Genomic DNA, 21,084 nt, shown 5'->3' with positions numbered 1-21,084 from the left:
GCTACTGGTTCGGGAGAATATCACAGCTGTACTGCAGGAGGACACCTCAGAGGGCAGTGAGGCTATACGGGTAGAGATCAGGAAGAAGAAGGGTGCAGTCACAATGTTGGGGGTTTACTGCAGGCCTCCCAACAGCCAGCGGGAGATAGAGGAGCAGATAGGTAGACAGATTCTGGAAAAGAGTAAAAACAACAGGGTTGTGGTGATGGGAGACTTCAACTTCCCCAATATTGACTGGGACTCACTTAGTGCCAGGGGCTTAGACAGGGCGGAGTTTGTAAGGAGCATCCAGGAGGGCTTCTTAAAACAATATGTAGACAGTCCAACTAGGGAAGGGGCGGTACTGGACCTGGTATTGGGGAATGAGCCCGGCCAGGTGGTAGATGTTTCAGTAGGGGAGCATTTCGGTAACAGTGACCACAATTCAGTAAGTTTTAAAGTACTGGTGGACAAGGATAAGAGTGGTCCTAGGATGAATGTGCTAAATTGGGGGAAGGCTAATTATAACAATATTAGGCGGGAACTGAAGAACATAGATTGGGGGCGGATGTTTGAGGGCAAATCAACATCTGACATGTGGGAGGCTTTCAAGTGTCAGTTGAAAGGAATTCAGGACCGGCATGTTCCTGTGAGGAAGAAGGATAAATACGGCAATTTTCGGGAACCTTGGATAACGAGAGATATTGTAGGCCTCGTCAAAAAGAAAAAGGAGGCATTTGTCAGGGCTAAAAGGCTGGGAACAGACGAAGCCTGCGTGGAATATAAGGAAAGTAGGAAGGAACTTAAGCAAGGAGTCAGGAGAGCTAGAAGGGGCCACGAAAAGTCAATGGCAAATAGGGTTAAGGAAAATCCCAAGGCTTTTTACACATACATAAAAAGCAAGAGGGTAGCCAGGGAAAGGGTTGGCCCACTGAAGGATAGGCAAGAGAATCTGTGTGGAGCCAGAGGAAATGGGCGAGGTACTAAATGAATACTTTGCATCAGTATTCACCAAAGAGAAGAAATTGGTAGATGTTGAGTCTGGAGAAGGGGGTGTAGATAGCCTGGGTCACATTGAGATCCAAAAAGACGAGGTGTTGGGTGTCTTAAAAAATATTAAGGTAGACAAGTCCCCAGGGCCTGATGGGATCTACCCCAGAATACTGAAGGAGGCTGGAGAGGAAATTGCTGAGTCCTTGACAGAAATCTTTGGATCCTCACTGTCTTCAGGGGATGTCCCGGAGGACTGGAGAATAGCCAATGTTGTTCCTCTGTTTAAGAAGGGTAGCAAGGATAATCCAGGGAACTACAGGCCGGTGAGCCTTACTTCAGTGGTAGGGAAATTACTGGAGAGAATTCTTCGAGACAGGATCTACTCCCATTTGGAAGCAAATGGACGTATTAGTGAGAGGCAGCATGGTTTTGTGAAGGGGAGGTCGTGTCTCACTAACTTGATAGAGTTTTTCGAGGAGGTCACTAAGATGATTGATGCAGGTAGGGCAGTGGATGTTGTCTATATGGACTTCAGTAAGGCCTTTGACAAGGTCCCTCATGGTAGACTAGTACAAATGGTGAAGTCACACGGGATCAGGGGTGAGCTGGCAAGGTGGATACAGAACTGGCTAGGTCATAGAAGGCAGAGAGTAGCAATGGAAGGATGCTTTTCTAATTGGAGGGCTGTGACCAGTGGTGTTCCACAGGGATCAGTGCTGGGACCTTTGCTCTTTGTAGTATATATAAATGATTTGGAGGAAAATGTAACTGGTCTGATTAGTAAGTTTGCAGACGACACAAAGGTTGGTGGAATTGCGGATAGCGATGAGGACTGTCAGAGGATACAGCAGGATTTAGATTGTTTGGAGACTTGGGCGGAAAGATGGCAGATGGAGTTTAATCCGGACAAATGTGAGGTAATGCATTTTGGAAGGTCTAATGCAGGTAGGGAATATACAGTGAATGGTAGAACCCTCAAGAGTATTGAAAGTCAAAGAGATCTAGGAGTACAGGTCCACGGGTCATTGAAAGGGGCAACACAGGTGGAGAAGGTAGTCAAGAAGGCATACGGCATGCATGCCTTCATTGGCCAGGCATTGAGTATAAGAATTGGCAAGTCATGTTGCAGCTGTATAGAACCTTAGTTAGGCCACACTTGGAGTATAGTGTTCAATTCTGGTCGCCACACTACCAGAAGGATGTGGAGGCTTTAGAGAGGGTGCAGAAGAGATTTACCAGAATGTTGCCTGGTATGGAGGGCATTAGCTATGAGGAGCGGTTGAATAAACTCGGTTTGTTCTCATTGGAACGAAGGAGGTTGAGGGGAGACCTGATAGAGGTCTACAAAATTATGAGGGGCATAGACAGAGTGGATAGTCAGAGGCTTTTCCCCAGGGTAGAGGGGTCAATTACTAGGGGGCATAGGTTTAAGGTGAGAGGGGCAAGGTTTAGAGTAGATGTACGAGGCAAGTTTTTTACGCACAGGGCAGTGGGTGCCTGGAACTCGCAACCGGAGGAGGTGGTGGAAGCAGGGACGATAGGGACATTTAAGGGGCATCTTGACAAATATATGAATAGGATGGGAATAGAGGGATACGGACCCAGGAAGTGTAAAAGATTGTAGTTTAGTCGGGCAGCATGGTCGGCACGGGCTTGGAGGGTGAAGGGCCTGATAATGTGCTGTAAATTTCTTTGTTCTTTGTTTGTAAACGTGCAGGTACAGCAGGCAATAAAGGTGGCAAATGGTATGTTTCCTTCATAGCGAGAGGATTTGAGCATAGGAATTGGGATATTTTACTGCAAATGTATAGGGCCTTGGTGAGGCCATACCTGGAGTATTGTGGGCAGTTTTGGTGTCCTTATCTGAGGAAGGATGTTCTTGCTGTGGAGGGAGAGCAGCGAGGGTTTACCAGGCTAAATCGGGTTGGATTATATTCATTGGAGTTTAGAAGAGAGAGAGGGATCTCATAGCAACTTACAAAATTCTAACAGGCTTAGACAGGGTAGATTCAGAAAGAATGTTCCTGATGGTGGGGGAGTCCAGAACTGGGGGGTCATAGTTTGAGGGTAAGGGGTAAACCTTTTAGGACTGAGGTGAGGAGAAATGTCTTCACCCAGAGAGCGGTGAACCTGTGGAAATCACTACCACAGAAAGTAGTTGAGGCCAAAACGTTCTGTAATTTCAAGAAGGAATTCGATACAGCTCTTGGGGCTAAAGGGATTGAGGGATATGGGAGGGAAGGTGGGATAGGGTATTGACCTTGACAACCATAATGAATGGCAGAGCAGGCTCGAAGGGCTGAATGGCCTCCTCCTGCTCCTATTTTCTGTGTTCCTATGTCTGGATGAAGGCAATTGGCAATGTTTATTTACAGCTCTGACCTGTAAGGATCTGCCTGAAAGCGTGATGGCAGGAGAGAACTTCAAAAAAAAGTTAAAAAACAATTGAAACATGAAATCTGCAGACCTCTGGGGAAAGAGCAGGCGGGTGGGACTAATTGGATCAATCACTCAAAGAATCCACACAGACAAAATGGGTCACACGAGTGTGATGCATCATTCTGTGATTCGAAAGATAAGTCAATCCCACCAGCTGAGAAAATCTCCCTTCTTAAAAAAGTTGTGTGTTCCACTCTCCCCGTGCATTGAATCTGTTCCACATACTCACCCTGGATTGTTTCCAGTGGCAGGAGGGTCAGTAACCGCGGGGCACAGATTGAAGGTAATTAAGCAAAGGAACCAGAGGTGAGATCTGGACAGTGTTTATACCCAGTGACCCGAAAGGGGAGATTCACAGCAAGTTTCAAAATGGGAATTAAAGGGAAAACATTTGCAGGGGAAAGAGCTGGTGAGTGGCACTAATTGGGTAAGTCTTTCAAAGAGCTGGGACCAACACGAGGGGCCGAATCTCCTCTTTCTACCTCACTGTCCTATGATTCAATGAATACAGAGAGTGAAACAATTTAACCAGCTCATCAATTCACTATTCACTCCGCTGCTCAAACACCCACTTAACACTCTTTTAAAATCACTATTCCGAAAAACCGAGGCTGACAAGTGGTTTATAATTATTTTGTTAAAATGATTATTAAGCAAAACGATCTTAATGGCAGCAGAGATAAATTCCCCTCAGCTGCAGCTCATTGCCCAACACTGCCCTCTAGTGAAAATTAACACTCATCAACAACGGGAAATGGATCATTGCATCTCGCTCGCTGCACTCAAACTCTGTCCCGATCCTTTGCACTTTGACCATTTCCTGTTCCCAGGTCAGCTTCACGCTGAAGAAATAGGTCCAAGTACTTTGCATTGTTTTGGGATTGCATTATCTGATTCCATTGGCTTGTAATTAAGGACATTGTGTGAGAGAAAATGTGCTTGTTTTAGCGAGAACGTCTGACCCAAATCAAAACCGATGATTTCTGCCATATTACCAATTTGACCCCTCCATGGGCCTCCCCCTAACTAACCCCTCACCCACTCACTATCCCACCTCCTCACTGCCCTCTATTCTCACCTACACCCCACGGGATCCTCCAACTACCACCCCAGCCCTTTTGACTACCCCCTCCGCCTACCCCTCACTAACCTCCCGACACCCACCCCCCCCAGCTTGTTGACTACCCTCAAGCCACTCCCCCAACTGATTATCTGACCTCCCCTCGCACCCCCACCACAGACCACCCAACACCCCTTTGACCGCCGAAGCAGACCCACCCCCGGCCAACTGACTACTCGACCCTCTTACACCCCCGCAGTCCTCCAAATTGGAGGAGGAAGATGTGGCTGTAATTTAGGGGTGGAATGACAATCCGACTGTGATCAACACTCCACCACAGTTACAGCCCATTATTTCCTTCTGTCAAAACGTTGAGGCTAGTTAAATATATAGGATTGGGTAATCACCTTTGACAAGAGGATGACCAATCAGTTAGCACTTTCCCAACTCATCTGGCCCACCTGTTTGATCTAAAGATCTACTGATCACTATTGGAAAAGCAGCAAAACATTTCTCCAATCTCACGCTCAAAATTCAGGGAAAGCCTACAGTGCAGGAGGCCATTCAGCCCATCGAGTCTGCACCAACCTTCTGAAAGAGCACTCTATCAAGGCCCCTTCCCACCCTATCCCCGTGACCCAACCTAACCTTTGGACACTAACGGGCAATTTAGCATGGCCAATCCAGCTAACCTGCACATCTTTGGGCTGGGGGCAGAAACCGAAGCACCCGGAGGAAACCCGCGCAGACACGGGGAGAATGTGCAAGCGCCACACGGTCGCCTGAGGCCGGAATCCAACCCCGGTCCCTGGCGCTGTGAGGCAGCAGTGCTAACCCGGGTCCCTGGCGCTGTGAGACAGCAGTGCTGACCTGGGTCCCTGGCGCTGTGAGACAGCAGTGCTGACCCGGGTCCCTGGCACTGTGAGACAGCAGTGCTGACCCGGGTCCCTGGCGCTGTGAGGCAGCAGTGCTAACCCGGGTCCCTGGCTCTGTGAGACAGCAGTGCTGACCTGGGTCCCTGGCACTGAGACAGCAGTGCTGACCCGGGTCCCTGGCACTGTGAGACAGCAGTGCTAACCCGGGTCCCTGGCGCTGTGAGGCAGCAGTGCTAACCCGGGTTCCTGGCACTGTGAGACAGCAGTGCTGACCTGGGTCCCTGGCACTGAGACAGCAGTGCTGACCCGGGTCCCTGGCACTGTGAGACAGCAGTGCTAACCCGGGTCCCTGGCGCTGTGAGACAGCAGTGTTAACCCGGGTCCCTGGCTCTGTGAGACAGCAGTGTTAACCCGGGTCCCTGGCACTGTGAGGCCGCAGCGCTGACCCGGGTCCCTGGCACTGTCAGACAGCAGTGCTGACCCGGGTCCCTGGCACTGTGAGACAGCAGTGTTAACCCGGGTCCCTGGCACTGAGACAGCAGTGCTGACCCGGGTCCCTGGCACTGTGAGACAGCAGTGCTAACCCGGGTCCCTGGCACTGTGAGACAGCAGTGTTAACGCGGGTCCCTGGCACTGTGAGACAGCAGTGTTAACCCGGGTCCCTGGCACTGTGAGGCCGCAGCGCTGACCCGGGTCCGTGGCACTGTCAGGCAGCAGTGCTGACCCGGGTCCCTGGCACTGTGAGACAGCAGTGTTAACCTGGGTCCCTGGCACTGTGAGGCCGCAGCACTGACCCGGGTCCCTGGCACTGTGAGACAGCAGTGCTGACCTGGGTCCCTGGCTCTGTGAGACAGCAGTGCTGACCTGGGTCCCTGGCACTGAGACAGCAGTGCTGACCCGGGTCCCTGGCACTGTGAGACAGCAGTGCTAACCCGGGTCCCTGGCGCTGTGAGACAGCAGTGTTAACCCGGGTCCCTGGCTCTGTGAGACAGCAGTGTTAACCCGGGTCCCTGGCACTGTGAGGCCGCAGCGCTGACCCGGGTCCCTGGCACTGTCAGACAGCAGTGCTGACCCGGGTCCCTGGCACTGTGAGACAGCAGTGTTAACCCGGGTCCCTGGCACTGAGACAGCAGTGCTGACCCGGGTCCCTGGCACTGTGAGACAGCAGTGCTAACCCGGGTCCCTTGCACTGTGAGACAGCAGTGTTAACGTGGGTCCCTGGCACTGTGAGACAGCAGTGTTAACCCGGGTCCCTGGCACTGTGAGGCCGCAGCGCTGACCCGGGTCCGTGGCACTGTCAGGCAGCAGTGCTGACCCGGGTCCCTGGCACTGTGAGACAGCAGTGTTAACCCGGGTCCCTGGCACTGTGAGGCCGCAGCACTGACCCGGGTCCCTGGCACTGTGAGACAGCAGTGCTGACCTGGGTCCCTGGCTCTGTGAGACAGCAGTGCTGACCTGGGTCCCTGGCACTGAGACAGCAGTGCTGACCCGGGTCCCTGGCACTGTGAGGCAGCAGTGCTAACCCGGGTTCCTGGCGCTGTGAGACAGCAGTGCTGACCTGGGTCCCTGGCTCTGTGAGACTGCAGTGCTGACCTGGGTCCCTGGCACTGAGACAGCAGTGCTGACCCGGGTCCCTGGCACTGTGAGACAGCAGTGCTGACCCGGGTCCCTGGCACTGAGACAGCAGTGCTGACCTGGGTCCCTGGCTCTGTGAGAAGCAGTGCTGACCTGGGTCCCTGGCACTGAGACAGCAGTGCTGACCCGGGTCCCTGGCACTGTGAGACAGCAGTGCTGACCCGGGTTCCTGGCACTGTGAGGCAGCAGTGTTAACCCGGGTCCCTGGCACTGAGACAGCAGTGCTGACCCGGGTCCCTGGCACTGTGAGACAGCAGTGCTAACCCGGGTCCCTGGCACTGTGAGACAGCAGTGCTAACCCGGGTCCCTGGCACTGTGAGACAGCAGTGTTAACGAGGGTCCCTGGCACTGTGAGACAACAGTGCTGACCTGGGTCCCTGGCACTGAGACAGCAGTGCTGACCCGGGTCCCTGGCACTGAGACAGCAGTGCTGACCCGGGTCCCTGGCACTGTGAGACAGCAGTGCTGACCCGGGTCCCTGGCGCTGTGAGGCAGCAGTGCTAACCCGGGTCCCTGGCACTGTCAGACAGCAGTGCTAACCCGGGTCCCTGGCACTGTCAGACAGCAGTGCTGACCCGGGTCCCTGGCACTGTGAGACAGCAGTGTTAACCCGGGTCCGTGGCACTGAGACAGCAGTGCTGACCCGGGTCCCTGGCACTGTGAGACAACAGTGCTAACCCGGGTCCCTGGCACTGTGAGACAGCAGTGTTAACGCGGGTCCCTGGCACTGTGAGACAGCAGTGTTAACCCGGGTCCCTGGCACTGTGAGGCCGCAGCGCTGACCCGGGTCCCTGGCACTGTCAGGCAGCAGTGCTGACCCGGGTCCCTGGCACTGTGAGACAGCAGTGCTAACCCGGGTCCCTGGCACTGTGAGGCCGCAGCACTGACCCGGGTCCCTGGCACTGTGAGACAGCAGTGCTAACCCGAGTCCCTGGCACTGTGAGACAGCAGTGTTAACCCGGGTCCCTGGCACTGTGAGGCCGCAGTGTTAACCCCGATCCCTGGCACTGTGAGGCCGCAGTGCTAACCCCGATCCCTGGCACTGTGAGGCCGCAGTGCTAACCCCGATCCCTGGCACTGTGAGGCAGCAGTGCTCACACGGGTCCCTGGCGCTGTGAGGCACCAGTGCTAACCAATGTGCCGTGATCACATTGCTGCCGATGGGATCTTGCCGTGAGCAAATTGGTTTCCTGATTTCATACATTACAATGAACATGTAATTGGCTGGAAAGCACCTGGGATGCGCAGAGATCATGGAAAGGGTTAATAGAAATAGAAGAATTGCATCTATCCTCAGCAATAAGATTGTTTGCAATCACTGAACAGAGGATCATGTCCGTTTCACTCAGACAAGAAATAAGTTACAGAAAGTACCAAAATTATAGGATCATGGAGACGACCATTCAGCCCAGTGAGACTGTGCCAGCTCTTTGGGGGGGCTCTCCAGTTAGTTTCCTGGCTCTTTCTCCCATATCTGTTGCAATTATTGATCCAATTCTCTGTGGCAGCAATAAATAAATCTGTCAGCGACAAAAGCCACAGGGTGGTTGGGGTGGTTGTTTTTCAAACTGGAGGCCTGTGACCAGCAGTGTGCCTCAGGGATCGGTGCTGGGTCCGCTGTTATTTATGATATATATTAATGCTTCAGATGAGAATGTAGGAGGTACAGTTAATAAGTTTGCAGATGGCCCCAAGATTGGTGGCATAGTGGATAGTGAAGAAGGTTATATAAGATTGCAACACGGTCTTGACCAATTGGGCCAGTGGGCCAATGAATGGCAGATGGAGTTTAATTTGGATAAATGTGAGGTGCTCCATTGTGGTAGATCAAATCAAGGCAGGACCTACTCAGTTAGTGGTAGGGAGTTGGGGAGAGTTACAGAACAAAGAGATCGAGGGGTACAGGTTCATCGCTCCTTGAAGGTGGAGTCGCAGCATGCCAGGTTTTATTGGTCAGAATATTGAATACAGGAGTTGGACGTCTTGTTGAAGTTGTACAAGACATTGGTAAGACCACACATGGAACACTGTGTTCAGTTCTGGGCAGCCTATTACAGGAAGGCTATTGTTAAACTAGAAAGAGTGCAGAAAAGATTTACGACGATGCTACCAGGACTTGATGGTCTGAGTTATAAGGAGAGGCTGGATAGGCTGGGACTTTTTTCCCTGGAGCGTAGGAGGCTTGGGGTGATTGTATAAAGGTCTACACAATAATGAGGAACATCGATAAGGTAGATAGTCAATATCTTTTCCCAAAGGTAGAGGAGTGTAGAACTAGAGGGCATAGGTTTAAGGTGAGATACACAAAAGAGACCAGAGGAGAAAATTCTTCACACAGAGGGTGGTGAGCATCTGGAACGGGCTGCCCGAGGCAGTGGTAAAGGCGGGTACAATTTTTTCCTTTAAAAAACAGTTAGACAGTTACATGGGCAGGGCGGGTATAGAGGGATATGGGCCAAATGCGGGCAAGTGGGACTAGCTTAGTGATAGAAACTGGGCGGCATGGACAAGCTGGGCCGAAGGGCCTGTTTCCATGCTGTAAACCTCTATGACTCTGAGCAGCAGCCTATCAGGTCACGTCTTATGAAAATGGAAAAGAATCTGTTGGACTGCCATAAACACATTGCTGGTTCCTTACTGTCATTTACGGAGGGAAAGCTGTCACCCTTACCAGCTCGGGCCAAGATGTGACTCCAGACCCACATGACAACCAGCCACTCAGGTGGAAGATTAAATGGATCTGGGGCTCGTGTCACAGACATTAGCCAAATAAGGTGACCTGATGGAGGAGATCTTTAAAACTTATGGAAAAGTTTTGCTAGTCTAGATTTCAAGAAGATATTCTAATTCGTGGGGGAACCGAATACCAGATGCCTCCAATTTTAGAGAGGTACTTTATAAATCCAATGGGGACTACAGGGGAAAGTTATTTGCCCAGAGAGTGGGGTAAAGGTGGAACTCAAGACGAAAAGGATTGGTGGAGATGAGTAGCGGGGATTATTTAAAGGGGTGGAGTGGAGGAAGCTGGTTAAACATGAGAAAAGAATATAGTGAGGGGAAGAGAGAGATGGACGACCCTCAAGTGGAATATAAATTTATAACCAGATTTTGATGCCTGCTCAAAGGACCGAATGGGCATTTTCTGTGCTGTAAACTTTCTGAATTCAGGAGTTATCGATTGGCAGGCTGTGCTCACAATCTACCACTTTATCAAAAGAATATACAGGACAGAATTTTACAGCCCGGGGGGGGCGGGCTGTAAAATTTGTATAAGAACTATTGGCTAATTCACGCGTGTTGTGACTCCAGAGCATGTGGGACTGGAATTAACCGCGCACGAGCTCAGGGTGTCGTAACAACTACCCTCAGAGAACAAATTACTCTTCATCTCAGTCTTAAATGGATTGAGTACTATAGCACAGTAATACTGACACCGCCTGACATTTTTATCAACTAATCTATTTGCATAATGAGTAATTACAAAATGAATTCATTCAGAGTTTTTTTTTTACAACTCTCTGTTAACACACAACTCCACACCTCCGATTATAGCTCTAAATGTGAATACGAGGTTATGTGTAACTAAATAGAAATAAAGAATTCACTTTACAGGAAGAGTGGAAGATAGGAATTGCAAATTTATACCTACAAAAATCTGATTATTGGCATTATTCCTCCGAAAGAAGTGACAGCCACGGTAGCACAGTGGTTAGCACTTTGCATCACAGTGCCAGGGACCCGGGTTCGATTCCCCGCTGGGTAACTGTCTGTGCGGAGTCTGCACATTCTCCCCGTGTCTGCGTGGGTTTCCTCCGGGTGCTCCGGTTTCCCCCCACAAGCCCCGAAAGATGTGCTATTAGTTGAATTGAACATTCTGAATTCTCCCTCTGTGTACCCGAACAGGCGTCGGAATGTGGCGACTAGGGGATTTTCACAGTAACTTCATTGCAGTGTTAATGTGTTAATTTGCACGGAGTGCTGAATTTGGTGCTTTTTGAGTGCTATAGTAAGAGTTTGGTGACAGAGGGAGTGCTGAATTTGGTGCTTTTGGAGTGCTATAGTAAGAGTTTGGTGACCGAGGGAGTTAGGTTAGGAGGGAGTAAGGTGCTCCTTTCATTTTGTTTACGACATTTCCGTAAAGAGTGCGAAGAGAGCCAGGAGTTTACAGAAAGTGTAGCTGACTGGGAGCAGAGTCGGAGGGCGGAGATCTAGTTAGTCCACAGGGCAGCTATATTCTGTCAGGTAAGAAGGGATGGAGGCTAGGCCAGTTGCATGCTCCTCCTGTAGGATGTGGGTGGTGAGGGATACCACCGGTGTCCCCGCTGACTATACCTGCGGGAAGTGCACCCAACTTCAGCTCCTCAAAGACCGTGTTAGGGAACTGGAGCTGAAGCTGGATGAACTTCGGATCATCCGGGAGGCAGAGGGGGTGATTGAGAAGAGTTACAAGGAGGTAACCACACCCAAGGTACAGGACAAGAATAGCTGGGTTCCAGTCAGGGGGAAAAAAACAAACAGGCAGACAGTGCAGGGATCCCTCGTGGCCGTTCCCCTTCAAAACAAGTATACCGTTTTGGATGCTGTTGGGGGGGATGACCTACCGGGGGAAGGCCCTAGCGGCCAGGTCTCTGGCACGGAGTCTGGCTCTGGGGCTCAGAAGGGAAGGGGGGAGAATAGAAAAGCAATAGTTGTAGGAGATTCAATGGTTAGGGGAATAGATAGGAGATTCTGTGGTCGCGAGCGAGACTCCCGGAAGGTATGTTGCCTCCCGGGTGCCAGGGCCAGGGATGTCTCGGATCGTGTCTTCAGGATCCTTAAGGGGGAGGGGGAGCAGCCAGAAGTCGTGGTGCACATTGGTACCAACGACATAGGTAGGAAAAGGGGTGTGGAGGTAATAAACAAGTTTAGGGAGTTAGGCTGGAAGTTAAAAGCCAGGACAGACAGAGTTGTCATCTCTGGTTTGTTGCCGGTGCCACGTGATAGCGAGGCTAGGAATAGGGAGAGAGTGCAGTTGAACACGTGGCTGCAGGAATGTGTAGGAGGGAGGGCTTCAGGTATTTGGATAATTGGAGCGCATTCTGGGGAAGGTGGGACCTGTACAAGCAGGACGGTTGCATCTGAACCAGAGGGGTACCAATATCCTGGGAGGGAGGTTTTCTAGTACTCTTCGGGAGGGTTTAAACTAATTTGGCAGGGGAATGGGAACCGGATTTGTAGTCCAGCAACTAAGGTAGCCGATATTCAGGACGCCAAAGCATGTAATGAGGCAGTGGGGAAGGGAACACTGACAAAGGAGAGTACTTGCAGGCACGGAGATGGGTTGAAGTGTGTATACTTCAACGCAAGAAGCATCAGGAATAAGGTGGGTGAACTTAAGGCATGGATCGGTACTTGGGACTACGATGTGGTGGCCATCACGGAAACTTGGATAGAAGAGGGGCAGAAATGGTTGTTGGAGGTCCCTGGTTATAGATGTTTCAATAAGATGAGGGAGGGGGGTAAAAGAGGTGGGGGAGTGGCATTATTAATTAGAGATAGTATAACAGCTGCAGAAAGGCAGTTCGAGGAGTATCACCCTATTGAGGTAGTATGGGTTGAAGTCAGAAATAGGAAAGGAGCAGTCACCTTGTTAGGAGTTTTCTATAGGCCCCCCAATAGTAGCAGAGATGTGGAGGAACAGATTGGGAAACAGATTTTGGAAAGGTGCAGAAGTCATAGGGTAGTAGTCATGGGCGACTTTAACTTCCCAAATATTGAGTGGAAACTCTTTAGATCAAATAGTTTGGATGGGGTGGTGTTTGTGCAGTGTGTCCAGGAAGCTTTTCTAACAGTATGTAGATTGCCCGACCAGAGGAGGGGCAATATTGGATTTAGTACTGGGTAATGAACCAGGGCAAGTGATAGATTTGTTAGTGGGGGAGCATTTTGGAGATAGTGACCACAATTCTGTGGCTTTCACTTTAGTAATGGAGAGGGATGGGTACGTGCAACAGGGCAAGGTTTACAATTGGGGGAAGGGTAAATACGATGTTGTCAGACAAGAATTGAAGTGCATAAGTTGGGAACATAGGCTGTCAGGAAGGACACAAGTGAAATGTGGAACTTGTTCAAGGAACAGGTGCTACGTGTCCTTGATATGTATGTCCCTGTCAGGCAGGGAAGAGATGGTCGAGTGAGGGAACCATGGTTGACAAGAGAGGTTGAATGTCTTGTTAAGAGGAAAAAGCAGACTTATGTAAGGCTGAGGAAACAAGGTTCAGACAGGGCATTGGAGGGATACAAGATAGCCAGGAGGGAACTGAAGAAAGGGATTAGGAGAGCTAAGAGAGGGCATGAATAATCTTTGGCGGGTAGGATCAAGGAAAACCCCAAGGCCTTTTACACATATGTGAGAAATATGAGAATGACTAGAGCGAGGGTAGGTCCGATCAAGGACAGTAGCGGGAGATTGTGTATTGAGTCTGAAGAGATAGGAGAGGTCTTGAACGAGTACTTTTCTTCTGTATTTACAAATGAGAGGGGCGATATTGTTGGAGAGGACAGTGTGAAACAGATTGGTAAGCTCGAGGAAATACTTGTTAGGAAGGAAGATGTGTTGGGCATTTTGAAAAACTTGAGGATAGACAAGTCCCCCGGGCCTGACGGCATATATCCAAGGATTCTATGGGAAGCAAGAGATGAAATTGCAGAGCCGTTGGCAATGATCTTTTCGTCCTCACTGTCAACAGGGGTGGTACCAGGGGATTGGAGAGTGGCGAATGTCGTGCCCCTGTTCAAAAAAGGGACTCGGGATAACCCTGGGAATTACAGGCCAGTTAGTCTTACTTCGGTGGTAGGCAAAGTAATGGAAAGGGTACTGAAGGATAGGATTTCTGAGCATCTGGAAAGACACTGCTTGATTAGGGATAGTCAGCACGGATTTGTGAGGGGTAGGTCTTGCCTTACAAGTCTTATTGTTGAATTCTTTGAGGAGGTGACCAAGCATGTGGATGAAGGTAAAGCAGTGGATGTAGTGTACATGGATTTTAGTAAGGCATTTGAGAAGGTTCCCCATGGTAGGCTTATGCAGAAAGTAAGGAGGCATGGGATAGTGGGAAATTTGGCCAGTTGGATAACGAACTGGCTAACCGATAGAAGTCAGAGAGTGGTGGTGGATGGTAAATATTCAGCCTGGATCCCAGTTACCAGTGGCGTACCGCAGGGATCAGTTCTGGGTCCTCTGCTGTTTGTGATTTTCATTAATGACTTGGATGAGGGAGTTGAAGGGTGGGTCAGTAAATTTGCAGACGATACGAAGATTGGTGGAGTTGTGGATAGTGAGGAGGGCTGTTGTCGGCTGCAAAGAGACATAGATAGGATGCAGAGCTGGGCTGAGAAATGGCAGATGGAGTTTAACCCTGAAAAGTGTGAGGTTGTCCATTTTGGAAGGACAAATATGAATGCGGAATACAGGGTTAACGGTAGAGTTCTTGGCAATGTGGAGGAGCAGAGAGATCTTGGGGTCTATGTTCATGCATCTTTGAAAGTTGCCACTCAAGTGGATAGAGCTGTGAAGAAGGCCTATGGTGTGCTCACGTTCATTAACAGAGGGATTGAATTTAAGAGCCGTGAGGTGATGATGCAGCTGTACAAAACTTTGGTAAGGCCACATTTGGAGTACTGTGTACAGTTCTGGTCGCCTCATTTTAGGAAGGATGTGGAAGCTTTGGAAAAGGTGCAAAGAAGATTTACCAGGATGTTGCCTGGAATGGAGAGTAGGTCTTACGAGGAAAGGTTGAGGGTGCTAGGCCTTTTCTCATTAGAACGGAGAAGGATGAGGGGCGACTTGATAGAGGTTTATAAGATGATCAGGGGAATAGATAGAGTAGACAGTCAGAGACTTTTTCCCCGGGTGGAACAAACCATTACAAGGGGACATAAATTTAACGTGAAAGGTGGAAGATATAGGAGGGATATCAGAGGTAGGTTCTTTACCCAGAGAGTAGTGGGGGCATGGAATGCACTGCCTGTGGAAGTAGTTGAGTCGGAAACATTAGGGACCTTCAAGCAGCTATTGGACAGGTACATGGATTACGGTAAAATGATATAGTGTAGATTTATTTGTTCTTAAGGGCAGCACGGTAGCATTGTGGATAGCACAATGTTTCACAGCTCCAGGGTCCCAGATTCCGGCTTGGGTCACTGTCTGTGCGGAGTCTGCACGTCCTCCCAGTGTCTGCGTGGGTTTCCTCCGGGTGCTCCGGTTTCCTCCCACAGTCCAAAGATGTGCAGGTTAGGTGAATTGGCCAATGATAAATTGCCCTTAATGTCCAAAATTGCCCTTGGTGTTGGGTGGAGGTGTTGAGTTTGGGTAGGGTGCTCTTTCCAGGAGCCGGTGCAGACTCAAAGGGCCGAATGGCCTCCTTCTGCACTGTAAATTCAATGATAATCTATGATTAATCTAGGACAAAGGTTCGGCACAACATCGTGGGCCGAAGGGCCTGTTCTGTGCTGTATTTTCTATGTTCTATGTTGTAATGTAAGCCTACTTGTGACACTAATAAAGATTATTCCCCAGGTTCCTTTGGGCAGGTCTTACCTGTGTTCAGTGAGCACACTGACGGCTGTGGGGTGGTTAGCGCAGTATGTCAGGTACAGCGACCTCAGCTGAGGCATCAGGTTAAGAAAACAGCCGCCAACCTTCTGCTGGGCATCTGGCAACCTGAGATTCAAACCAATCAACAAGTCAGATCGATGACAAGCTGGTATCAATAGCAAGATAAACTCAACACTTCCTTTGGTTAAACCAAATTAACAACTCAGGCAGTTTCTAACAATCGGTGCTTTCTTGCCTCTCATGAAGAATGGAAAGTGAACAATTAAAACAGGCATTAAGCTGGGTAGCACGGTAGCACAGTGGTTAGCACTGTAGCTTCACAGTTCCAGGGTCCCAGGTTCGATTCCCCGCTGGGTCACTGTCTGTGCGGAGTCTGCACGTTCTCCCCGTGTCTGCGTGGTTTTCCTCCGGGTGCTCCGGTTTCTTCCCACAGTCCAAAGACGTGCAGGTTAGGTGGATTGGCCTTTCTAAAATGCCCCTAGTGTCCAAAAAGGTTAGGTGGTGTTACTGGGATATGAGGATAAAGGGGATAGGGTGGAGGTGTGGGGCTTAAGTAGGGTGCTCTTTCAGAGGACTGGTGCAGACTCGATGGGCTGAATGGTCTCCTTCTGCACTGTAAATTCTATGACTAAGCTGATCACTGATCTTAACCCAGTGTGTGTGCGTGAGTGACAGAGAGAGAGAGAGAAAGAGAGAGAAAGAGAGTGAAAGAGAGTGATAGACACAGAGAGACAGACAGAGAGACAGACAGAGAGACAGACAGAGAGACAAACAGAGAGCGAGAGAGAGCAACAATGAGAGAGACAGACAGAGAGACAATGAGTCAGGGAGAGACACACAGAGACACAGACAGAGCGAGAGAGAGCGAGAGCGAGAGCGAGCGACAGACAGAGAGAGACAGACAGACAGAGAGAGACAGACAGAGAGAGAATGAGGCAGGGAGAGAGCATAAATGACTGCAAAAGTGAAGAGCGTACTTGATTGAATACCCAGTAACTGAACTCCATTCTGAACATTTCCCATCAACCACCACCCTCTGTCTTCTTTCAGCTAGCCAATTTCTGATCCACATCTCTAAATCACCCTCAATCCCCAGCCTCCGTATTTTCTGCAATAGCCTACCGTGGGGAACCTTATCAAACGCTTTACTGAAATCCATATACACCACATCAACTGCTCTACCCTCGTCTACCTGTTCAGTCACCTTCTCAAAGAACTCAATAAGGTTTGTGAGGCATGACCTACCCTTCACAAAGCCATGCTGACTATCCCTGATCATATTATTCCTATCTAGATGATTATAAATCTTGTCTCTTATAATCCCCTCCAAGACTTTACCCACTACAGACGTGAGGCTCACCGGTCTATAGTTGCCGGGGTTGTCTCTGCTCCCCTTTTTGAACAAAGGGACCACATTTGCTATCCTCCAGTCCTCTGGCACTATTCCTGTAGCCAATGATGACATAAAAATCAAAGCCAAAGGCTCAGCAATCTCTTCCCTGGCTTCCCAGAAAATCCTAGGATAAATCCCATCAGGTCCCGGGGACTTATCTATTTTCAGCCTGTCCAGAATTGCCAACACCTCTTCCCTACGTACCTCAATGTCATCTATTCTAATAGCCTGGGTCTCAGCATTCTCCTCCACAACATTATCTTTTTCCTGAGTGAATACTGACGAAAAACATTCATTTAGTATCTTGCCAATCTCTTCAGACTCCACACACAACTTCCCATCCCTGTCCTTGACTGGCCCTCCTCTTACCCTAGTCATTCTTTTATTCCTGACATACCTATAGAAAGCACCTCAACTGAAACTTCACTCCTCATCTTCACATAGGCCTCCTTCTTCCTCTTAACAAGAGATTCCACTTCTTTGGTAAACCACGGTTCCCTCGCTCGACGCCTTCCTCCCTACCTGACCGGTACGTACTTATCAAGAACACGCAGTAGCTGTTCCTTAAACAAGCTCCACATATCCAGTGTGCCCAACACTTGCAGCCTACTTCTCCAACCTATCCCCCCCAAGTCACGTCTAATGGCATCATAATTGCCCTTCCCCCAGCTATAACAATTGCCCTGCGGGGTTTACTTATCCCTTTCCATCACTAACGTAAACGTCACCGAATTGTGGTCACTGTCCCCAAAGTGCTCACCTACCTCCAAATCGAACACCTGGCCTGGTTCATTACCCAAAACCAAATCCAATGTGGCCTCTCCTCTTGTTGGCTTGTCAACATATTGTGTCAGGAAACCCTCCTGCACACAATGAACAAAAAACGACCCATCTAATGTACTCGAACTATATCTTTTACAGTCAATATTTGGAAAGTTAAAGTCTCCCATAATAACTACCCTGTTACTTTCGCTCTTATCCAGAATCATCTTCGCCATCCTTTCTTCTACATCCCTAGAACTATTTGGAGGCCTATAGAAAACTCTCAACAGGGTGACCTCTCCTTTCCTGTTTCTAACCTCAGCCCATACTACCTCGGAAGAAGAGTCCCCATCTAGCATCCTCTCTGCCGCACTGTCAGAGGGTCAGTACAGAGGGAGTGCTGCACGGTCGGAGGGTCAGTACTGAGGGAGTGCTGCACTGTCATAGTGTCAGTACTGAGGGAGTGCCGCACTGTCAGAGGGTCAGTACTGAGGGAGTGCTGCAGTGTCAGAAGGTTAGTACTGAGGGAGTGCAGCACTGTCAGAGGGTCAGTACTGAGGGAGTGCCGCACTGTCAGAGGGTCGGTACTGAGGAGTGCTGCACTGTCAGAGGGTCGGTACTGAGGGACTGCTGCACTGTCAGAGGGTCAGTACTGAGGGAGTGCTACACTGTCAGTGGGTCAGTACTGAGGGAGTGCTGCACTGTCAGAGGGTCAGTACTGAGGGAGTGCTGCACTGTCAGAGGGTCAGTACTGAGGAATGCTGCACTGTCAAGAGGGTCAGAACTGAGGGATTACTGCACTGTCAGAGGATCAGGACTGAGGGAGAGCTGCACTGTCAGAAGGTCAGTACTGAGGGAGTGCTGCACTGTCAGAGGGTCAGTACTGGGGGAGTGCCGCACTGTCAGAGGGTCAGTACTGACTAAGTGCCGCACTGTCAGAGGGTCAGTACTGAGGGAATGCTGCACTGTCAGAGGGTCAGTATTGAGGGGGTGCTGCACTGTCAGAGGGTCAGTATTGAGGGAGTGCCGCACTGTCAGAGGGTCAGTACTGAGGGAGCGCCGCACTGTCAGAGGGTCAGTACTGAGGGAGTGCCGCACTGTCAGAGGGTCAGAACTGAGGGAGTGCCGCACAGTCATAGTGTCAGTACTGAGGGAGTGCCGCACTGTCAGAGGGTCAGTACTGAGGGAGTGACGCACTGTCAGAGGGTCAGTACTGAGGGAGTGCTGCACTGTCAGAGGGTCAGTACTGAGGGAGTGCTGCACTGTCAGAGGGTCAGTACTGAGGGAGTGCTGCACTGTCAGAGGGTCAGTACTGAGGGAGTGCCGCACTGTCAGAGGGTCAGTACTGAGGGAGTGCTGCACTGTCAGAGGGTCAGTACTGAGGGAGTGCTGCACTGTCAGAGGGTCAGTGCTGAGGGAGTGCTGCACTGTCAGAGGGTCAGTACTGAGGGAGTGCTGCACTGTCAGAGGGTCAGTGCTGAGGGAGTGCCGCACTGTCAGAGGGTCAGTACTGAGAGAGTGCTGCACTGTCAGAGGGTCAGTGCTGAGGGAGTGCTGCACTGTCAGAGGGTCAGTGCTGAGGGAGTGCCGCACTGTCAGAGGGTCAATACTGAGGGAGTGCCGCGCTGTCAGAGGGTCAGTACTGAGGGAGTGCTGCACTGTCAGAGGGTCAGTACTGAGGGAGTGTTGCACTGTCAGAGGGTCAGTGCTGAGGGAGAGCTGCACTGTCAGAGGGTCAGTACTGAGGGAGTGCCGCACTGTCAGAGGGTCAGTACTGAGGGAGTGCTGCATTCTTCTACCCTCGTGTGTGGAGGTGAATGCCCCTGGGTTTCTACTTCTCAGAAGATTGTGGGAGCCTCTTCCTGGTACCTTGACCAATATAACCCCCAGCCTACATCACCGGACAATTTAATTGGTCATTCGCCTCATTGCAGTCTGTGGGATCCTGCTGTGCAGAAAATACTCGCTGCATTCCCAACGTTTCAACTGTTCCACTCCAAAAGCACTTCTTTAGCTTCAAAGCACTTTGGAAATCTCAAGTTCGATTTATTGACCAAGATTAAATATGGGGAAATCCACGGCATCTTAGAACATTGTTCCCAAAACAAAAGCTATCATTAGCAGATACCAACAAACGGGATCCTAATGGTCACAGTGAACGATTGGGACAACCTCCAGTAAAAATGCAACCCATATGTCTTTATATTTTTCAGGGTATCACATCTATATTTTGCTGTGTTTGTGACCATATTGCAACTTTTATTCAAAGCATCACAAGGTTTGAGCACTGGTTAAAGGCTCATTCTCCACGTATAGTGTCACAGTAAAGAATCACACAGACACACTCAGCTCTATCAAAGCACAGTGAGAGAGGAAATCCCTTTAAAGAATGCTGCCTAGTACTGAGTGGCCCATGGCAGCAGCCATTTTGTGCACAGAAGGATCTCAGAAGCAGGAATTTACCCAATTTATAACAAAAACAGAAAATACCAGAAGAACTCAGGAGAGAGCTGGTGAAATGGCACCTTGTGCAATCTAGGTCTGATGAAGGGTCATTGACCTGAAATGTTAACTCTGTTTCTCTCTCCACACAGGCTGTCTGACCTGAGTATTTCTGCTATTCCCAGCATCGGCCTTGGTTTGCTCTATTTACGTTGGTTGGGGGAGAAGGTGTTTGACTCTGAATTGAGCTGAGACACTGGAACAGACAGGTGGGGCCTCACTGACTATGTGAACTGCCTCATTTGACAAGGCCACGGGTCTCTTGGTAGTTGACCTTGTCCCGGAGCAGGGCACAGGCTCCTGGTTGAAGGGGTAGTCAAGCAGAGGTATTCACAATCACAACAGATAGGGGCAGGTTTAGCACAGGTCTAAATCGCTGGCTTTGAAAGCAGACCAAGGCAGGCCAGCAGCATGATTCAATTCCCGTACTGGCCTCCCCGAACAGGCGCCAGAATGTGGCAACTAGGGGCTAATAAATCAGTAATTAATGCAGTCACTTCATTTGAAGCCGACTTGTGACAATAAGCGATTTTCATTTTTCGTTCAGATTGGATGGAGTAAATAAGGAGATTTATCCCAGTGCAGGAGGCTCAGTGCCAGACTTGACTCCGATTGGGCGGCACGACAGCACAGTGGTTAGCACTGTTGCTTCACAGCTCCAGGATCCCAGGTTCTATTCCCAGCTTGGGTCACTGTCTTTGCGGAGTCTGCACGTTCACCCAGTGTCTGCGTGGGTTTCCTCCGGGTGCTCCGGTTTCCTCCCACAAGTCCCGAAAGACGTGCTGTTAGGTGAATAGGGCAATCTGAATTCTCCCTCTGTGTACCCGAACAGGTGCCGGAGTGTGGCGAC

General features: G+C 50.1%; 1 protein-coding gene across 3 annotated transcripts in view; it reads right to left on the bottom strand.

The window, feature by feature from the left end:
- arhgef6 (Rac/Cdc42 guanine nucleotide exchange factor (GEF) 6) overlaps nucleotides 1-21,084 on the bottom strand; it is a 250,702-nt gene that overhangs the window by 76,618 nt on the left and 153,000 nt on the right. For all 3 annotated transcript variants that reach the window (XM_072505979.1, XM_072505977.1, XM_072505978.1), the window contains one exon: nucleotides 15,560-15,682. In XM_072505979.1, the coding sequence (XP_072362080.1) occupies nucleotides 15,560-15,682 (123 nt within the window). The remainder of the gene's footprint in view (nucleotides 1-15,559; nucleotides 15,683-21,084) is intronic.

Source organism: Scyliorhinus torazame, chromosome 5 (assembly GCF_047496885.1).
Source record: "Scyliorhinus torazame isolate Kashiwa2021f chromosome 5, sScyTor2.1, whole genome shotgun sequence".
Taxonomy (NCBI): domain Eukaryota; kingdom Metazoa; phylum Chordata; class Chondrichthyes; order Carcharhiniformes; family Scyliorhinidae; genus Scyliorhinus; species Scyliorhinus torazame.
This window is presented reverse-complemented; position numbering and strand designations above follow the sequence as displayed.